This window comes from Scylla paramamosain, chromosome 24, assembly GCF_035594125.1.
Source record: "Scylla paramamosain isolate STU-SP2022 chromosome 24, ASM3559412v1, whole genome shotgun sequence".
Taxonomy (NCBI): domain Eukaryota; kingdom Metazoa; phylum Arthropoda; class Malacostraca; order Decapoda; family Portunidae; genus Scylla; species Scylla paramamosain.
Window position 1 is genome coordinate 9,143,328 of NC_087174.1, and position 20,000 is coordinate 9,163,327.

A 20,000-nucleotide genomic window follows, 5' to 3' on the forward strand; every position below is an offset into this window, starting at 1 on the left:
TCTCTCTCTCAGCCTCTCCCATAACACACACGAAAAAAAAGATACAAATACAAAATTAATAAATATGTATACCAAAGAAAAAAAATTATATATATATATATATATATATATATATATATATATATATATATATATATATATATATATATATATATATATATATATATATGATAAATAAAATGTATTCTCTCAAGTATAGATCAAACCCTTAACACCTAACTTAACCATTTATTTATTTATTTTATTTCTTTTTATTAACTGAGAACTTCAAATAACTATGTACTGTAATTCCTGTAACGGTTAATCCCATCCTGCCCCGCACAGCTCCAGCAGCCAGCCAGCACTGACTCTCAAGCATTTGGATGGGGAGGGTGTCATGTGGGAATGCATCAGTTCATTAAACTTTTACTTTTTTGTTTTTTTTTCATTAATAAATCGATATATAATGTATTATATTCTACAACTTTAATTCTATCTGACACGTAAGTATTAACCTCGGGAGAAGAGGCTAAGCATATCTCCATATTATCTGGGAAGAGGAAGTCAATATGAAAAGGAAAGAAGAGAAGTAAAGATGAAGACAATGTTGGGTGAGGTGAGGCGAAGTTGGGTCAGGTTAGGTCTGGTAAGGTGAACAATCAAGCTGAACAGGTAATAAAGTAATCATTAAGGTGAGCAAATATAGTTGCTTGTTTTCAGTTTCTTCAAACAAGACTTGTGGTGTTCTGCAGTTTAAGTCTGACTGAACATTTTGCTTCGCCAGCCAGAAATCCGCCATCTCAAAATGTAGCTCCACTTACCCCGGGTTTGGTATTTTGGCTATAAAACTCGTCTCTGTGTTGAAGCTCACATAAAAAGCTTCGCCACAAGCAATGTCATGCCGAGCCCACAACTCCAACAAATAAAATCACACACTTATTTTCTACCGAAGCTGACACGAGCTCTTATTACCTTACACCACTCCAACTCCACCACCACTACTGCAGTTCCACTGCTCCCGTCACTCTAGCAAGTGATGCTGACTATTTACACACAATTAAAGCTGAAAACCGCCTCATCTCAAACCCTAGCCGAATGTTGTTGTTGCTCATATACATGACGAGGTGGCCGCCAGTCTTCACCCAGGGACTGTTAATTTCATTTTTGAGAGTTTACTAATATTTATTATTGAGATAATTTTTAAAGTTTATTTTAATTATGTTAATTTTTGCAGTTTTTCTTTCGTTACCATCATTTCTCCTTCCTTATTACTTCTCCAATTCTTATTATTATATTGTATTTGAAAACTTAGAGATATATACCCCTCTTGCAAAGGAGGATAGGTTAGGAGGAGGAGGGTAGTGAGGGAAGAAGAGGTGGTGGTGTGAAAGCCTATGGGAAAACACACACACACACACACACACACACACACACACACACACACACACACACACATACACACACACACAGAAACAACAAGCAGGCAGGCAGGCATGAGCAGTGACAGGCCAGGTAGTGAGCTGTGGCAGACTTGCTCACCACCCCACACACCCCTGCTCCCCCACACCCCACTCCCCATATATGCATACACTCATTACACACACTTATCAAGCAACTACCACGTATCTATGCACAAATCAGCTAAGTAGTGTGCTCATTGCACCTGAAAAACAATGTAAATTACGCTAAACATTGATGAGGAAAGACTGGAAGGGCAAAGGTGTCGGTCTGATGACAATACGCTGGTTGATGACGTCACACGGTCCGTTATATACGTACGTAATTTCATTTTGAAAATCGCATTTTGAAATATTGTACCTAGACTGGATTGCTTTACATATTCTGACTTGTCATATACTTTAACTAATACCGGGAATATCAAAACATTTCAAGCCTCAGTAATAATAGAGAAATTTCAAACGAAAGATATTAAAAAATGTTGGAACTTTGAAATGGTTAAAAACAATAATAAACCCACAAACCCAACTTAAAGCGAAGCCAAACCACTTAAAAAAATCTGAACTATTTTTACAAACAATTTAAAGCGAGTTATAAGCTGAAATAAACAAATTTGATATTATTAAAACGTTGAAAAGCAGACTTTTAACGGGGCTACAAATAATTTTCAAGGCCACATATTTACCTCCACAGCAATTTTAAACACTTTAAAAATCGTGACTAATTTTTTGAAGCAATAAAAACTTAATTATAAGCTTAAATAAAAAAAAGTACTTGACAGGGTATGAAAAATGCACCAGGAAACAACCCTTACATACGTATAAAATGCCTGCAAATTCAACACATTTTACTATACTGAATTGAGAAAAACACTTAAAAAATAACAAAATATTTTTAGGAACCACAAAAAGTTACTTAAAAGCCGAAATAATACAGCAAGAAAAAATATAAAATAATCTGAATATCGACAGATTCCAACAGGTATATCCATCATGGCGGCGGTCTCGGTAGAGAAGACAGCTATCAGTCTGCATCACTTAAACATTTCACCACACCAAAATGAGGCAACAGCGGTTATATCTGACCCGCGGATATGAAAGCATAGTCATGTGGCTCCATTTAGTGACAGGATTGGCTTATGATAAATGGGAGATGTAGCAAATAATGGCGGATATATAGGGAGAGCCAGCCTTCACTTCAGCTGATAACTTGAATTTTGGCAGTTTTTAATTTTCTCTAGTAGTTAATTCATAGGTATTTTGTCCTAGGGACGTTAGCAGGACCGTGGAATATTGAGTCAAATATACAAATGTATACCTAGCGAAGAGAAAATATGTGAAATATGAGCATTCAAAAATAAAAACTATAAAAAAAAAAGTGACGAAAATTTCGGAAAACACGGACACTAATGTATTATAAAGAACAACACTATCAAAGTGACCGCCTATTGCACGATGGTGTCTGAAGAAAAGAAACTGAGCAAAGTCCGCCAGGTGGACAAGTGGTGGGTCACTTACCAATATTATGAGCCTTCCTAGCCCTCATGAGCAACTCCCGGCCCTCCCAGACACTTTCCAGCAGGCAATACGCCTGCACCAGCACACAGAGGCACCCATGGCACGCGTCACCGTATGCTCAGAGTAAATCCAAATTAACTAAGGCAGCTGCACACGAGTGCCCTTCAAACACCACCCATCACTTTATGACGTCTGCTCGCCCTCTGCCTGCGTGGACTAGTGGATTACGTACCCACCAATCTACAAATTACTTTCTCCGCTTCCAATAGCTCCAACTTCTCTCATATCATACTATTCTAATACAAAATAAAAAGTTAAATAAAATGAAGTATGAACATGTAAAACTAAATTATAAGCCATTAGAATTGTAATTGTCAAAATATCCACATATCTCTAATTCAAACGCCAAATTTGAAATCGTCCAGTCGGTGTTAACACTGTACAATTCTTCATCTATTGTATGACCTTGTGTGAAGTCAATGAAAAGCTTGTGTGATTTCAAGCCTCTCATTATTATCAAATGTTTACTTGTCTTGGACAAAATCAGGTAGACTCATTGAAATATCTACACATCTTGGTCTCCCACAGGTTAATGTACGCTCTGCACCACGGTGTGTATATTGTCAGTGCCCTTCATTTATTATATATCTTTTTTCTTTCTTCATAATTCGTTCTGTATCATATTCTATTATTTATTTATGTATTCGTCTCTATTCTCTTCCTTTTTTCCCTAATAATTTGTTGAATTATATTTCATTTGGTATCTCTCTCTCTCTCTCTCTCTCTCTCTCTCTCTCTCTCATAGGCTATAAATACTTTTGAGAAGTCAGTGCTTCTCCTGGTGTATGCTGTGCTACACCAAGGGGACACACTCTGCGTCATAATGTCACGGAATGTCCTCTCATTGCTAAATTTAGGCTGCAAGGTCAACATGACTTGTATACCCTCATTGACCATTTCTTAGACTCAACCACTCTCAGGGCTATACTCAGATAATATCCTACGTTTGCTCCCAGACTGTAGGATATTTATGCAATAAGGTGTACAATATCTGTATTTATTTATTTACCTATATTCTTGTAATGTATACTATATTTCTATATTTTTGATACTCTACCTTAAAGAGACTTATTGATCAATTTCTTACCACTGCTTTGACCCTTTTATGGGACTGGGATTTCAGTGGGCATTTTTTTTTTTTATTGGATTTTTGTTGCCCTTGGCCAGTGTCCTTCCTACATAAAAAAAAAAAAAAGTCTTTGCCCATGGGGTGGGTGGCAAGGTCCGTCCTCCTTTATTGTATTTCATTATTAATGCAATAAATGTATCTCTCTCTCTCTCTCTCTCTCTCTCTCTCTCTCTCTCTCTCTCTCTCTCTCTCTCTCTCTCTCTCTCTCATATATATATATATATATATATATATATATATATATATATATATATATATATATATATATATATATATATATATATATATATATATATATATTCTATCATTTGTATAGCTTTAAATTTTTTTTTTTTTTCAATGTGCAATTTCCCTCATATAATGCTATCCTATGCCCAGGGGGAGGCTGGCTGGTTCCGCTTTCTTCTTTAGTTGTACTTTCCCTACATGCAACAGTAAACCTATCAATAAATAAATAAATCATGCAAGTATGTAAAAATAAACCTTTTAGCTCAGGATTGCTCCAGCTGGTGGTCTGGCACCATCGTGTTCGCCATCCTGTCAGCACAATAACAAACTGGCAGACGTCGTGTTGCTCAGCTCTGCAGGACGTAAACAAACATTGTTACGGAGTTTTTATTCCCACTGCGTTACTTCCTCATCTTGTTACTATTAATGATGGCAGTGATATCCGAAGTTTTCCAGGAGTGGACTTGTAACACCAAGTATGCCTAGGAAAGAAATATATAGATGTAAGTAGGAATGTAAGTAAGATGTAAGTAGGAAGTACGGAGTTTTGTAATTACAACATTACCACCTTTTAATCTGCCCAACATACAGTTAGGAGGGTCACAGAATCTATTGGATTGTCTCTGTCTCATCACCAAACTCAGAAGAAATATAATTTTTCAGCACTTTGCTAACAACTATTCCTCTCTCTTATGTTGTCCCCTATTTTCTTCCTGTATGTGGTGAATCTTACCAATAGCTAATGGAGGAAGGCCAAGATAGGCCAAATTTGGAAAATTTCAAAAGTCTAAGGAGAACAATACCGCTTTGGGGAAATCTCTAAAAAAAAATAGTCAACAAACAGTGAATATCTGGCCTCCCATAATCCCTGCTGGCCGTTATGCTATCCGTAACCTTGCTTATTAGGGGCTCTGCCCACACCATATCCACTATTGTGCTATTCTAACCATATAAATTGCAGTTTAACATGTATCGTGTTAAACTGCAATTTAAATGGTTAGGATATTACCTTCTTTTCTCCTTCTCCATCCTCAACAAGCTTAGGTACCTGGTGGCAAAGACAAATTTTTATATTCATAAAAATTGTAAGGATGATATGCCTTATTTTGAAAACAGGGGAACTTTCTAGCCTGATCTAATTTTACCTAACCTAACTTAAGGGAGGGGAGATAGGCGGTTGAGAAATATATCTTATAGATCTGTATGATAAAATCTTGGTATTTAAATTTGTGTCCACTGCATTTGGCTACCATTGTTATACTGGGCACCCTTGCTGTTAACCAGCTGACTGCTATGGTCACCACACATACACATGGTGATTGGCCGAAAATAATTTATGTATTTGCTGGAAGTAAATGACATTTAATGATTTTCTAAAACATCATTAAACAGACAGCTCTCATTGAAAGAGATACAAGAGAGCATTCCATACTGGAAACCAGCGTACTAACACTCTATCCCTCCAAGCGAGCCTCATCGCAAGATGTATCACATCACTGTAATGTAACCATGCATGACCCCAAAACAAAACCACCACACACGTGTTGTACAGTGAGTATTCATCACCATAGGTGCATAATTTAGCTGCTCCATGAGGAGCTGCTATTGATAAGATTATCTGTGTAAGTCTCATTACACATTATTTTCTTTCTCAGGGAAGAAGGGAATATTAATAATGCAATTCTTCCACTGTTTCAGAACACCATGAAGCACCTTACTTGGAGTAGCCACAACAGGGTCATCTGGGAGGTGGCAAGCAAACTCCTAGAGGATGGTGTGCAGGTGGATGTGTATCTACACACATCAGTGAGAGGAGCCAACAGTGTGGAGGGTCAAGGCAGCACCATCACATCAAGGCAAACAACCAGAAGGAAGAACTCTCATAAGGACTCCATTAGTTTTCCTGCTCACAAGTTGATACTAGGGGCTGCTTCACCTTTTCTCAGGAAGGTAGACTTAGGACGTGAAACAATGGTGGGAAATTATTTTGACAAGCTTATCTCAATTCCTCAATTTTTTTTCTTTCAAGTTACACTATGAAGATTAACAATGAATTGTGACTGCAGTCCAAAACATAGCTAAGGTTCTTGTCTAAAATACATACTCACAAGAACATGTGCAACATACTATCAAAGATGTTCTGTAACCATCTGAGGATTACATCAATGTTTTGTATTTCAGGTACTGAATGAACACTACCTTGAACACCGTGATGCTTGTGTTGATATCACAATCCCTCATGTGGTGCCAGAAGCCCTGCACTGCATCCTCAACTTCCTATACTGTGGCAGCACAGGTGTCCCTCCAGGCATCAGGGAGAGTGTCTTGGAAGCTGCCAATCTGCTGCAGATCAAGGATTTCACAGATTACTATCCTTCCAGTATGAAGCTGGAGGGACTTTTTGAGCAGGAAAATACAATATCTCAGGGAAAAGTAATTGAGCCACAAATGAAGACAGCAGAATCTCCTCATCAGAGAAAAGGCAGGAAAAGGAACAGGTTCAGTGACAAACAAAGTGTTCACTCACAAGTTTCCAAAGCTGCTGTCCAAGTGAAGGAGGAGGCTAGGGCAGAGCAGGGCAGTGGAAGCGTTGGTGGGGTGGGAGGAGGGCGGAGACGTAGGAAAATAAAGAGCAGATATAGTGCAGATATTTATGAGGTAAACCTCCCCAAAATGAGGAAATGGAAGAGGAGAAAATTACCAGGATTGTTAAAGATTGAAAAGGAAGCACCTGTGCAATGCCCAGCAAAGATACAGCAGTCTGATGTTTCTCATAAGCCACAAAAACATGCAGTGCCTTCTTTGACTTCCCTTATTATAGAAACTGATGAAAAATGTGAAAATGAATTGACAAATGATAATGATACAACAAAGAATCCTTTTCCTGTTCCTTCTTCCCCTCCTCCTCCTCCTCCTACTTCTCTTACTCCTCTCATTGATTCTTCCTCATTTACTGGGAAAGAAAACAGGAGCCCCACTTCACAACTTCCATTAGCATTAGCCTCCTCATCATCCACAGTCATCATGCCACCAATATTTGCAGCTGATCAGCCCTTTCTCTCTGATGCAGCTACAAAGTCTGAGGCATTAGCAAAAATATCTTGTCCATCAGCTATTGTACAGGAAGATTCTGTGGACATTAATGAGAGACCACTGGAGCCTTCCACCATGGGCATTGGCTCACCACCACCACCATCACTGCTATCAGAAGTGAAGGGGCTTCCAATGATGTCCCCGTCGTCTTCTCTTGCAAGTTTCCCTCTCAAGCAAGTAACATCCCTCACTCACCATCACAAGATCTCAGAGCCACTTCATGAGGATAAAATTGAAGAAGAGGAGCAAGAGGATGGACTTTTCAAATTCCAGGTTTAGTGTATTCTTTATATCTATTTCATATTCTTGTTTTGACATTCCCCCTCCAACACACACATAACTGGAAGTCTTTTATAGTAAAGCAAAAAATAGTCATTCTCATATGAAAGTAACATACTTTCTACATGAAGCTTTACTGAATGCAACACTCAAAATAATATTCCAATTTTTTTTGCAATATTTTTTAAGTAAGAAGTCCATGTTTGATCTAATGCTGCAAATAAGAGTAATATTTAGTACACTAGATTATATTGTACCAACTAATTGATTGATTAATACTGAAATTATAAATAAAAAGCTTCACATCATAGCTTTAACACCTGCTCATCTCCAAGGCGTTGCTGAAAGGGTGTGAAGATTTCCCTGACGAGGTGTGCCCAGTCCCTCAGCCCTCACAGGGAGGCAGAGGAGGCAGCTCAGCAGAGAAGTACCAGCCTGGTAGGGGCAGTGTTGATATCAACCAGTGGATATCAGAGGAGATTCAAAGCTGCATAATACCAACAGTAAGGATCACTCTGTAAATAGACAAGTTCCATAATGGAGTGATGGTTTATATTAACAGGTATTAATTGATGAATAAGTAAATAATGGGAAAATATGTCACTTTAGCAAGAAACAAATTAGTGTAACGTTTGCTGTAACTGTAACTTAATCTCCACCGTCATGTAAATAAGGCTGTTGAGGGTGACTTAAGTTTTCATATAAGATAACTGTAGTGATTTTGGATATAAAGTGTAGGTGCTGTTCTCTGTAGACAAGTGATTGTAACAAAGAGAGCAACCAGTGTGGGGCATCAGTGGAGGAGAGTAAAATGGAAGACACTGTCGAAGAAATTACCATGGAAAACAAGACTTTGGATTCTGTTGGTGGTAAGAGTAAGGTAAGTTAATGTGTATTTTTTATCACCAATCGCTAGAAAGTATTGCTCCCATATACAGTATACGCAGCCAAAATTGCTAAATACTGTAATCATTTATATACATTTCACTCTTTATAGTGTCATCCTTGTTTTTTCATATACATTTTTATTTTGCTACAAATTCAAGTTTTATATGTTACTTGTTAATACCAATATATCAGATCCTTCCTCTAAAGCCCTTGGTCTATTTGTGTATACCTGTATGTCACATTTGTTATTTTCTTGCAGTTGCCTAAGGTATTCATTAATTATTCTTCTCCTGCACTGCCTATTTCCTCATGTTGTGAAATAAAGTTACACATTTTCTTCATTATACCAGAGCGAGGTTGAATGTGAACACTGTGGGAAGAAATTCTCTGATCAACGCAGCTGCCAATCACACATTCGAGGCGTACATGATGAGGCACGGCAGATGTGTAGGTACTGTGGGAAGATGTTCAGGAGGCGCTGTGACTTGTACCAGCATGAGAGAAGACACAGGACTGCCAACCTGCCGTGCAAGGTGAGGCTTTTACTGTGCTTCTTTGGTGTCATCCATTCAGATGGTTACAAAATAGTAGTAATGGTTGCAGTGATTTTTCAAAAGTATGTACAGGAGAATAGGACCTGACTAAAAACTTCACAGCCAGCTATAATGAATATTGCTATAGCTTATTGCTAGAACAGTAAAGGCCAACCAAAACTTTATCAGGCCTTGATGACCATGTGTAACCTAACTAGTAATGTGTCTGAAAAAGCATATTTATGATGATGCTTCTGACTTGAATTCAAATCCCATGACAAATTCATCCCTTCTTCAGATCAGTATCTCAGTATTTTCATGAAGCTCCAAGGTTGAGCATCATGTTGTTATTTCCTGATTATTGTAAAAAAGAACTAAAACAGAATGATGCAAGGGGAATTGAATCCCTCCACAGAATTTGTACTCTTGCACTGAGACCTTACCTGTCCTTTCACTTATACTTTTTGTAAATGTGGTTGAAATCCCTTTAGAAAACTGTAGAGGTACAACTAAGCACTAAATTCGTCCTCATAATAGAGAGGTTGTTTAGTTAACTGATCTCTTACTTTTTCTAGTATTGTGGGAAGATATTCAAGGTGGCAAAAGATCTTCAGGCACACATTGCAACTCATGTGGGAGGTAAACGCTTCCACTGCAGCCACTGTGACAAGGAACTCACATCATACAGAAACCTGAGGAACCATATTGCAAGTATTCACCAAAAAGAAAGGCCCTTTGCATGCCAGGAGTGCAAAAAGACATATTCAAAGGCAAGCTCATTACAGGTAAGAAAAAATTTTATTGAATCTGAATTGTAACTCTGTAGTGAGTCAGACAAGTGCAACATTGAAATTAGTGTTTTCCTCATCAAAAACACCATAACAGTTTTCTATCACATTTTACTGACTGGAGCAGAATAGGGCTGTTGCATGGTATTGGTCTGAGGTGTGCCATGATCATAAATTCCCACCACCTTCTGCATTGATATACTGACCCTATGCTACTGCAAAGGCTGATGAGGTGTTTTTAAGGAAAAGACACAAATTTTAGACAATTATGACTTGTTACAACACTAATACAGCTTCAGGATTTTCCAGGTATAGGAGAAGCTCTAACTTATTAATTATGCAAAACAAAGTGAATAGCAACAATCTTAAGACATGTTTATTACTCTTTGTACTATAGTTTTTTTTCTTTTCCCAAGGTACACATGAGGTCAGTGCACACTGGAGAACGTCCCTTCGAGTGCAGTGTGTGTGACAAGACATTCTGTAATGCTGCCCTGCTGAAGAACCACCAGGTTGTCCACACAGGGGAGAAGAAATATTGCTGTAAGGTGAGTATTCTTAGATTCTGCCTCATGTTATAAAGGAGAATGTTCTATAGAATGCTCTAATATTTAATACTAGTGGTGTCAGTATGGGGTTGAAAAGGAGGTGGGATGTGGGTCCAGAAATTTGTCTCCCTGTTAATGTATGATAATTACCAAATATTTTTTTGTATTTTAAATCATGTTTAGCTTAAAAATGGTTATCACATCATGAAAGATTTTGGCACTGGCCTAGCGCAATAAAAAAATTATAAAAAAGGCCCACTGAAGGTGCTAGTCCTGATAGAGAGAGAAAAAAATCAGAATAGGAGGTGAGTTATGACATCACAGTGGTCTCCTCTGTGCAGGTGTGTGGCCGTCCCTTCAGCCAGTACAGCAACATGGTCAGCCACCAGCGCATCCACACCAACAGCCGCCCATTCCTGTGCCACATCTGCAGTGAAGACTTCAAGACCAAGGAGGCATTACTGAAACACAAGTGGGTGCACACAGGCCTCAGGCCACTCCGCTGCCGCCACTGCTTCCGGGAGTTCCGCATCAAGGAGCGCTATGAGAGGCACATGCTCAAGTGCCACGACGAAGTGACCAGCCTCCCTGAGATCTACTTTGAGGTGCCAGATGACGTGGTGAAGGAGGAGAGCAGCAACTCCCCATACTGTGACATCAAGGTAATTGGGACTGCTGGGGAGGAGGAGCACTTTGAGGACACCACTCAATCCCAGATGCTTGATGACCAGCTTGCTGATGGAGGTTCTTCAAGTAACCTTGGCCCAGTGGTTCATCTGGTTAGCAGTATGGCAGAGCAAGAGGTGGCTAGTGGGGAGGCTGGCCATGTGCAACTAAGCTACCCACTACTGACCTCTGCCACCAGCTTGGAGGAAGGCAGCAGCATCACTCTTGGGAGCATTGCTGGCCAGATATCCTGTGATGGACATGTGGAACCTATTGATGTTGGGTGTTTGCTGAACAGTGAAGACACACCCAGTGGTGACGCCTTGATCATATCAAGGGAGGGAAAGGCCGAGGTGCTGCCAGCCACAATCCATGACTCTGCTGTGGCAGACTGTGAGGAGGTGGTTATCCTCACAAAAGTCTCTGAAGACACTGGTGAAATAAGTCAGCCACAATCCACCATCAAAATCTGGATACCAAGTGATGAGAGATCAGAGTTGGAGCAACAGGATGGTGAGGGAAGCAGCAGAGGGGATATCCTGATTGTCTCCAACCCGACATTTGCAGAGACAAGCCAGACGCAGCAGGTGTTGGACCCTGAGATAAGCCCCCAAGCAGTGCACACCATGATACTTGAGGGGTCGAACTCCAGTCTGCAGTAAATGTTGGTAGGAGGGTGTGAAGTGTTGTGTCCTTGGAATATATTTAAGGCAGCTATGGACTTGGAAAGAAAGCAAAGTATTTCCATTGAAGCTAACTTGTACTGAAGCCAAAATAAGTAGTATATGAATGAATATACAAATATCAGAAGAAAGATATATATTTTTATACAACTACTTTTTTTTGATACCTGGCATGTATGGCACCACCACACATACAAATCCACATTTATACATACATATTGCCTCATTTTGTTAATTTTTGTAAATCAAGAATTAACCACATTTTCTTGATAATATATATATATATATATATATATATATATATATATATATATATATATATATATATATATATGTGTGTGTGTGTGTACACACAGAGTATATTGCATACATCAGTGAGTCATCAAAGGCTTACCACTGCCCTATCATGCACTTCTTTTTGTATTACAGATGATAAAGTTGTGAAATAAAATAAAAAAAATGACAGCAATATTTTAAGTTATTCTGATGTATATTTTATTGTATTTCCTACCTATTGCATTTAATATAACAAAGCCCTAGTCACCTAAATCTATATTATCCTTTATTTTGTCACCTTAAGACTAATACAGGAAGCAACAAATTGGAAAAGACAACACTACTCTTGCCTAGAACATTCTGAGCATAGCCAGTAAAAACTTGGATAAGGAAGAACAATGGAGAGGTTATTACACCACACCCAGCCCGAGGACAAGCAAATGAGCCCCTTGAGTCCCTCGCTATGTAGACACTGATAACACTGAGCCAAGTGTGTGTGTGTCTTGTAATGCTGAGTCTCACAGCATGACTAGTACTGTTCTGTCACTGCTGTGGGACTGACTTCATTTAGATTCCTTGAGGCAGTAGTTGTGGCTTCACTAATGATGATGAAAATTCTAAATAATTGCATTACCAAGGATTCTAGCATCATATTTCCAACTAAAATTTCAGACATAATCATCTTTAATTTTTTAGACACTTAGCTATATTTGTACTACAGTCTCAAATAGTTATGTAGTTTGGAAAAGACCAAATGAACCTCCCATTCTCTCTCTCTCTCTCTCTCTCTCTCTCTCTCACACACACACACACACACTCTTTCTGTATCCATGCAATCTTTTACAGTGCTCTGAATATTAACAAAGGATGATCATGGCATCTTATTTGTTTTTGGCTTTAATCCATTCCTATATCAGGTTGCTGTTTCTTGCTAGCCTTTTCTACCTTTTCTTGTCTTACATATCTTGTTTCCTAAGGCTTCTTCCTATGCCACTTGCAATGTTTTCTTTCATTAGAACTATGAGCTCCCTCATCCTCTTCTTCCACCTACTACATCCATAACCTTCCCACACAAGGTCTTTTATTCACATAATTTGGACAAACCAGTGTACTCTTCTTTCTTGTACTTAAATGTATAATAAAAACAAAATGCCACATCTCAGACACATGAGACATGAATCTGAGTGTAATACATTAATATAATACAAAAATTTTGTAATACTTTAATCTCAATTTAAATTAACTTCTTATATGACACACAATTTTCTTCCTAAAACATCTTTTCCTATTGCACACTCTTATGTACACTGGCTATGTCATGGACAGCATGTATGTGCACATAACAGGACACTCAGTTTCCTTCCTAAAAACAATTTCCTTCTTAATTTTTTTTTTCCTTCTGCACACTTATGCACACTAGCCATGTCATGTATAGTATGTATGTACATATAACAGGACACTCAATTTTCTTCCCAAAACACAATTTTCAGCCTAAAACATCTTTTTTTTTCTACTATGCACTCTTAAACACACTGACCGTGTCATGTAACCCTCCATATACTCCATTATTTCCAAGTACTGTACCCTATCGAAAAATTCATGCGCCCTGGTTGACTATCACTGGAATAGAGGTGAGAAGAAGTGGCGTGCCAGCGAAGCTATTGTGGACACTGAACATTGTTATGCATTGCCAGCCCATCCACAACAGATGTCCTTCACGTACTCATTGACTGTGTGTGTGTGTGTGTGTGTGTGTGAGGAAGTTTTAGGGATCTCTCTCTCTCTCTCTCTCTCTCTCTCTCTCTCTCTCTCTCTCTCTCTCTCTCTCTCTCTCACTCACACACACACACACACACACACACACACTCCACCTATCCTATTCTGTTCTTTTACCACCTTCACCACCACCACCACCATCACACGAAACTCACCTGACGCAGTTCCGTAATGAAATCACCGGCATAGGGAATCAAGGAGAGAGAGAGAGAGAGAGAGAGAGAGAGAGAGAGAGAGAGAGAGAGAGAGAGAGAGAGAGAGAGAGAGAGAGAGAGAGAGAGAAACACGTGTATCCCTCTTTCAAACCCTTGCATAAGCGAGGTGAGGTAAGGACAGTACTGCCGAAAAAAAAAATCACAGAGAGAGAGAGACGAGAGAGAGAGAGAGAGAGACGAGAGAGAGAGAGAGAGAGAGAGAGAGAGAGAGAGAGAGAGAGAGAGAGAGAGAGAGAGAGAGAGAGAGAGAGAGAGAGAGAGAGAGAGAGAGAGAGAGAGAGAGAGAGATAATGTATTATGATTGTATTTCAATTAATTGGAGTTTATTAAGAGATTTAAATTAAACTCGTGTTGTTCTGTTTCCAAATCTATGTAGTTGTGTGTGTGTGTGTGTGTGTTTCAAGGAAAGATGGTATAGGATACATGTTTTATTAAGTACTGTGTGTGTGTGTGTGTGTGTGTGTGTGTGTGTGTGTGTGTGTGTGTGTGTGTGTGTGTGTGTGTGTGTGTGTGTGCACGCGCGCGCGCGCGATCACAGGAGGAAGCGAGAAGACTCCTAAAGAAGGCGACAGTTCCTTAAGACCGAAGAATCGGGGGAGGAGGGAAGAGGAGCCCCGGGGGGGGGGGGGGGCGGGTTTTGGGTGGTACTGTGGAGGGGTGGCAGGCAGTGGTGTCATGAGGGGGTCAGCGAGGGAGGGGCAGTGACGGTGAATGACGGCAACGACCCACCTCTCATATTATTGGCTCGCACTGCCTCCCGTCACCAGTACATCTCTGACCTCCGCTTGGCTAACATCTGCAACGCTCCACCACACACACAGTGGACACTACCTGAGGCGCTGAATCACTAACCTTTACTGTGCGGTGGTGACTGGAGGCCGCGTGCTCCTTGATTCACTGATACACGTTTGAGTCAAATAATCGTCTTGCAACGCTTGAATTTCTCGTGCGAGGGTCTCGATTTGTAGTAGTGTGTGAGGTTAACGACCAGTGCCCGGGAACAGTGGCTCCCGTGCCGTCACCAAGCTGCCGGCATGGCCACGGCAGTCACTAAGGATGGCTCGGTGGTGTACCTTCCCCAGGAGGACAAATGTGGGAGAAAGGGACGCTCCTACAGCCTCTTCTCGCCCAGTAATTCATTCAGTCTCCTCAAGCCAAGTGAGTGCCTGTCAGGGAAAAGACGGGGAGGTCAGGGAGAGGAGGGGTCAGGGAGTAGTAGGGCATATAACATAGACAGGAGTGACTGAGTGACAAACATTAATAACGTACTCTCACCTCGCCTCGTAATTCATTCAGTTTCCAAGTCAAGAGAGTACCTGTCAGGGAGGAGTGGGAGGGTGAGGAGCGTGGTTTGTCACATAACACAGACATGAATGAGTGGAGAAAGACAAACATCAATAATGTTTCTGGAATTCAAGGAGTTCAACAAGTGTGTTCTCTCACCTGGTGGATCTTCATGAGCTATGTTTCACTATTACAAAGAAAGCAAGAATCAAGCATGGTGTGTGTGTGTGTGTGTATTCACTGTACAGTCAGGCTGATCTCTCGAGACAGCCTGCCGTCCCCCTATGGAAAGAGCTCAGAGCTCATACTGACCAATCTTTGAACCACTCACACACAACACACCGTGTGTGTGTGTGTGTGTGTGTGTGAAGCAAGAGCGTCAATGTGCAGTTCTGATTTACTCGATCTTTGGGCATTATCAATTAAGCTTTGTTAACAGTATTAACATGCGAATGGAAAGTTAAAAGAGGTATCTACTGTACCGTTACTCCCATGACGTTCGCTGACGTCAAAGGTATATAATTTCAGAATGGTTTAAAGCTTCCGAGTCAATAAAGTATAACTGAAATCTTATGATAATACATTAATATAGGTCCGTATACATTTTCTAGTGCATGAAATTAATATAGGACTGGGAAGCTGAGTCATTGAGAAGCTAGGCAGAAAAATTAAGAGTTCAGCGAAAGGACAGAAGAGTGGTCGGAAAGAATAATGACTCAGGGAATCCGTGACCTCACCGAGACGCAACACCACAGTCGCAACAAAGCAGTAAAGAGATTTAAATTAAACTCGTGTCGTTCTGTTTCCAAATCTATGTAGTTGTGTGTGTGTGTGTGTGTTTCAAAGAAAGATGGTATAGGATACATGTTTTACTAAGTACTGTGTGTGTGTGTGTGTGTGTGTGTGTGTGTGTGTGTGTGTGGTCGGAAAGAATAATGACTCAGAAGGAATCCGTGACCTCACCGAGACGCAACACCACAGTCGCAACAAAGCAGTAAAGGAAGCGCGAGGCACCGCGGTGGAGATTGGCGTTGGGAGCGCCGTGCTGCGGGTTGCCACAGACCCACAGGAACGATATGCACATGCACCGTTTTAGAGCCAAGATAGCACCAGTGATGGCCTTGACCTGGAGTGGAGCGAATGACCGAGGAGCGTGGCGCTGGTATGAAGCTGAAAGGGTCTCTCCTCCAGGGGAATGTTTGGAGACGAGATAATTTAAAGATCAGCAGCGTCAACGAGCCATTAGGGCTGGTGATAAGACAATGTGTGAGTGGACTAAGGTATGGGACTCTCTTCATCTTGGTATGGGGAGCACTCCGCCTCGTCACTCCTACATCCCTACACAGCCCTGGATCTACGAGTACAAACTGCAAAGCGGGGCACACACGGAAGTATTTCAATTACATACTCTATGTTATCGATTTCCGCGATGCTGCATCTGAGGTACGAAATTAAGCCGATAGACCGTCACCTCGGATTCTCGGCAGCTGGAGCGGGCGAGTGGCGAGGGGACAGAGGAAGGGGGCGAGGGGGAGAAAACCCTGACGTGCACCCCGGCAGGACAGGCGGCGAGGACACGTGTGGTCAGAAGGGGCTCAAGGTGGCGGGGTAAGGAGGCGAGTTTCTTCTTCACCTCATGATTCAAGTATTCTCTGTTCTTCCCCGTTGACAACCCTCCTCCCCCTCCCCCTCCGTGGTGTCCTTAAACCTACACCCCCTTACCCCTCATTAGAAAGGTGAGAGATGATGACTCCTCCCCTTCCGGTCCTCCACTCTTACCATCCCTCCCTCCATCCTTCCTACATTGCGACGTTTAATGTAGAATACTTTTAAAAGCCTCTAGTGGAAGTTATCGAGGTTTTCAGGGTTTTCAGCGATAGTGGATTGATTTTAGGGGTAGTTCAACAAGTATTCCGATCAACAATAAGGAAGACTATTAAGAACCTAACGAATCATCTCTGATCTAAAAAAAAAAATACATGAGAGAACGAAGCACTAAGAACAGACGTTAACATGCATAGCGTAAACAGGAATTTTATACCAGCACTAAAAATTATCGTACCCTTTTCCTTTTCCCCCTACAGTACCAGACGTGACTTATCACGAAATAAAGTGACTAAAAATACTAGAAAAGTCCTCAGTTATATGCTGTAGGTGAGAGTAACTTCATACCAGTACTGAAAACTATCGTATCCTTTCCTCATCCCCCCCAATAATGTTATACGCGACTTAGCAGAGAAATGACTCACTAATGATGTTAACAAGCCCTCAAAAATATGCCGATGAGAGTTATACCTTGGGATGTAGGTTTTCCCTCCACAAGCCTCTCACGCCCCTCCTTCCCCGCTGTAAGGCCACACGTCCACACAAAGGAGACACAGGGGATACCATGACATCCTCTCTTGTTGTACACTTTGTATAGTTTGGATCCTGCAATTCCTTAAAAGTTCACTCCATTATCTGAAGTGAAGTTTGGACACTTAAATCCCTTAAAAATACTACTCTTTTTAATTGATGTAGAATTTGAACCCTTAATCTTGAATTCCTTGAACAAGCCACAGCTTTAGCTAATGTAGTCTGAGCCCTTAATTCTCATAAAAAAAAAAAAAAAAACAACGTCTTTTCTCTCTTGACGTATATTTAGTAAAATTTGAATCCTTTAATCCCCTAAAAGTTTACTCCATCATTCCCAAATGCCTTAAAGAGTAATTAATTCCTTAAATCTCTTAAAACTCTACTATTTCACTAGATTCCTTAAAACTCACCCTAAATTCCCAACAGTCCATTGTTTCGGCCCTAAGACGTTTAAAAACCTGGTATTTTATCTTAAATTCCCAAAAAGTCTATTATTTCGGACTTTGATCCCTTAAAAGTCCACTATTTCACTCTAAATTCCCAAAGTCCACTATTTCGGTCGCAAGACGTTTTAAAAATCCACTCTTTGACCCTAAATCCTCAAAACGTTTCTTGTTTCTAAATTCCTGAAGGTGCACTTTCTTACCCATAAAAACTCCACTGTCTCACTCTAGACTAAGGCACGAGACATTGTACCAGTCAAGGTCATTCCTGATAAGGGAAGGGAACACGAGCGACCTTGAGAAGTCCCCGTGATAAGAGAGGGATATACAAAAAAGGGAAGCAGATTGACAACTTATGAATGATCCTCCTACAACCATGACGAGTAAATGCAGCGAGCAAAATAACCCAAGCTTTTTTTTTTTTTTTATCTATTGATCTAGTTACTTATATTAGTCTGTTTACCTATTTATTTATTTTTGTCTATTCATTTCTTTACCTTTATCTTTTGCTCTTAGTTTTTGGATTATCCAAAGTTGCAGAGGTGTCTTGAGACCTCACTCTTGAGAGAATTAAAGTCAGAGGGAGGATGGGATACAGAAACAGTCAGGGAGTTTTTTTTTTTTTTTTATGTAGAAGGGGCAACTGGCTAAGGGCAACAAAAATATAACAATGATAAAAAAAAAAAAAGCCTTGTGAGGTGCCGGTGCCCGAACAGAGTCAAACCTCCCTCTTGAAAGAAAGAGTTTACCAAAGAGTTTACCAGTGAAAAGGATGAAATACCAGTGAACTTTAACCAGTGAAAAGGATGAAAAAAAAAAAGTCCTTGAAAACCTTGATAACTTTCACTGCAGCTGAAGCGTTTAGGAATACGGATCCTTATCTCTCACCTCTTTCCCTTCCCCAGCCAGACAAACACGCCACTAATCCCCTGGCGCTGATAAGGTGATTTTGCGAGGACCTGGCCCGTTTATTTGTTATATTATGTAAGCCTCGTGTTAATTACCTTCATTCTAAATGTATGTTGTGATCACCAGCGGTTTGTTGAGTGAGTGTTGAATGGGTGTGGTGATTAGTAAATATATGTCTATCTGTCTATAGTGCCCGTCTATTTATTCTACTTGTCTATCTATTTATTCATCTATCCGTCTATCTATCTATCCATCTATTTCTCCATCTACCTCTCTATTTATTTATCTATTCATCTATCTATCCGTAAACTAACCTCCTCTGAGATTACACTTATAATCACCCTTATCATCCCCAATTTACTCTCACGGTCTCTCAGAATTTGTCACCTTACCTTCACTCCATCCCTCACCCCTCTAGTAGTAGTAGTAGTAGTAGTAGTAGTAGTAGTAGTAGTAGTAGTAGTAGTAGTAGTAGTAGTAGCAGCACGTCTCCTTGTACCTGTTCTTACATAGCTAATCTTATGTAATCTAGACTCTTCCTTGTTTCTTCCGCGCGTCCCCAACTTCCTCCTCCTCCTCTCACCCTCACCTCTCTCTACTAATGACGGACAATTTCATGATATTTCTCACTATTTCTTCCCTCCCCTGCTAACGGTCGATGCTCCTGTTAATGTCTTCCTACTTCTCAACGTAATTCCTTGTTAAGTCTAATTTGTCTATGGCTTGATTGACTTCCTTGCTTTCATTGCTACGTATACCTTTTTTTTTTTTTCAATGCACAAGGAAGGAAGAGCGAATCGCGAAAGTAAGTAAAGGGAAAGGGAAGGAAAGTGTAAATAGCTACGCAGAAAAAAGGGAGGATCATGTATAAGTGAAGGAAGGAGAGTAGAAAT

At 40.3% G+C, this 20,000-nt stretch overlaps 3 protein-coding genes and 1 long non-coding RNA gene across 6 annotated transcripts in view; 2 read left to right on the top strand and 2 right to left on the bottom strand.

Moving 5' to 3' along the window:
* LOC135112695 (TGF-beta-activated kinase 1 and MAP3K7-binding protein 1-like) overlaps positions 1–3,156 on the bottom strand; it is a 24,102-nt gene extending 20,946 nt beyond the window's left edge. The window contains exon 1 of the mRNA XM_064027358.1: positions 2,955–3,156. The gene's annotated coding sequence lies outside the window, so the exon portion shown is untranslated. The remainder of the gene's footprint in view (positions 1–2,954) is intronic.
* A 1,467-nt stretch (positions 3,157–4,623) lies between these two features.
* On the top strand, positions 4,624–12,313 carry LOC135112699 (uncharacterized). Of its 3 annotated transcripts, none has more exons than XM_064027390.1 (9): positions 4,624–4,886; positions 6,070–6,345; positions 6,553–7,737; positions 8,079–8,246; positions 8,498–8,623; positions 8,982–9,164; positions 9,740–9,949; positions 10,369–10,500; positions 10,842–12,313. In XM_064027390.1, the coding sequence occupies exons 2-9, from the start codon at positions 6,076–6,078 to the stop codon at positions 11,826–11,828; spliced, it is 3,261 nt and encodes a 1,086-aa protein (XP_063883460.1). In that variant the 5' UTR covers positions 4,624–4,886; positions 6,070–6,075; the 3' UTR covers positions 11,829–12,313. The 3 variants fall into 3 exon arrangements, with proteins under 3 accessions (XP_063883460.1, XP_063883459.1, XP_063883461.1); XM_064027389.1 differs by having other exon boundaries at positions 4,626–4,874; XM_064027391.1 differs by having other exon boundaries at positions 4,627–4,874; positions 6,070–6,321.
* Positions 12,314–14,864: 2,551 nt separating this feature from the next.
* Positions 14,865–20,000, top strand: part of LOC135112700 (uncharacterized) — a 20,982-nt gene continuing 15,846 nt past the window's right edge. The window contains exon 1 of the mRNA XM_064027392.1: positions 14,865–15,274. Coding sequence (XP_063883462.1) covers positions 15,151–15,274 — 124 coding nt within the window. The 5' untranslated portion in view covers positions 14,865–15,150. The remainder of the gene's footprint in view (positions 15,275–20,000) is intronic.
* The window catches only part of LOC135112701 (uncharacterized), a 6,169-nt gene continuing 1,300 nt past the window's right edge, over positions 15,132–20,000 (bottom strand). The window contains exons 1-3 of the long non-coding RNA XR_010274537.1: positions 15,560–20,000; positions 15,392–15,432; positions 15,132–15,282 (exon numbers count right to left, since the gene is read on the bottom strand). The exon at positions 15,560–20,000 is cut by the window's right edge and continues 1,300 nt beyond it. This is a non-coding gene — a long non-coding RNA (uncharacterized LOC135112701). The remainder of the gene's footprint in view (positions 15,283–15,391; positions 15,433–15,559) is intronic.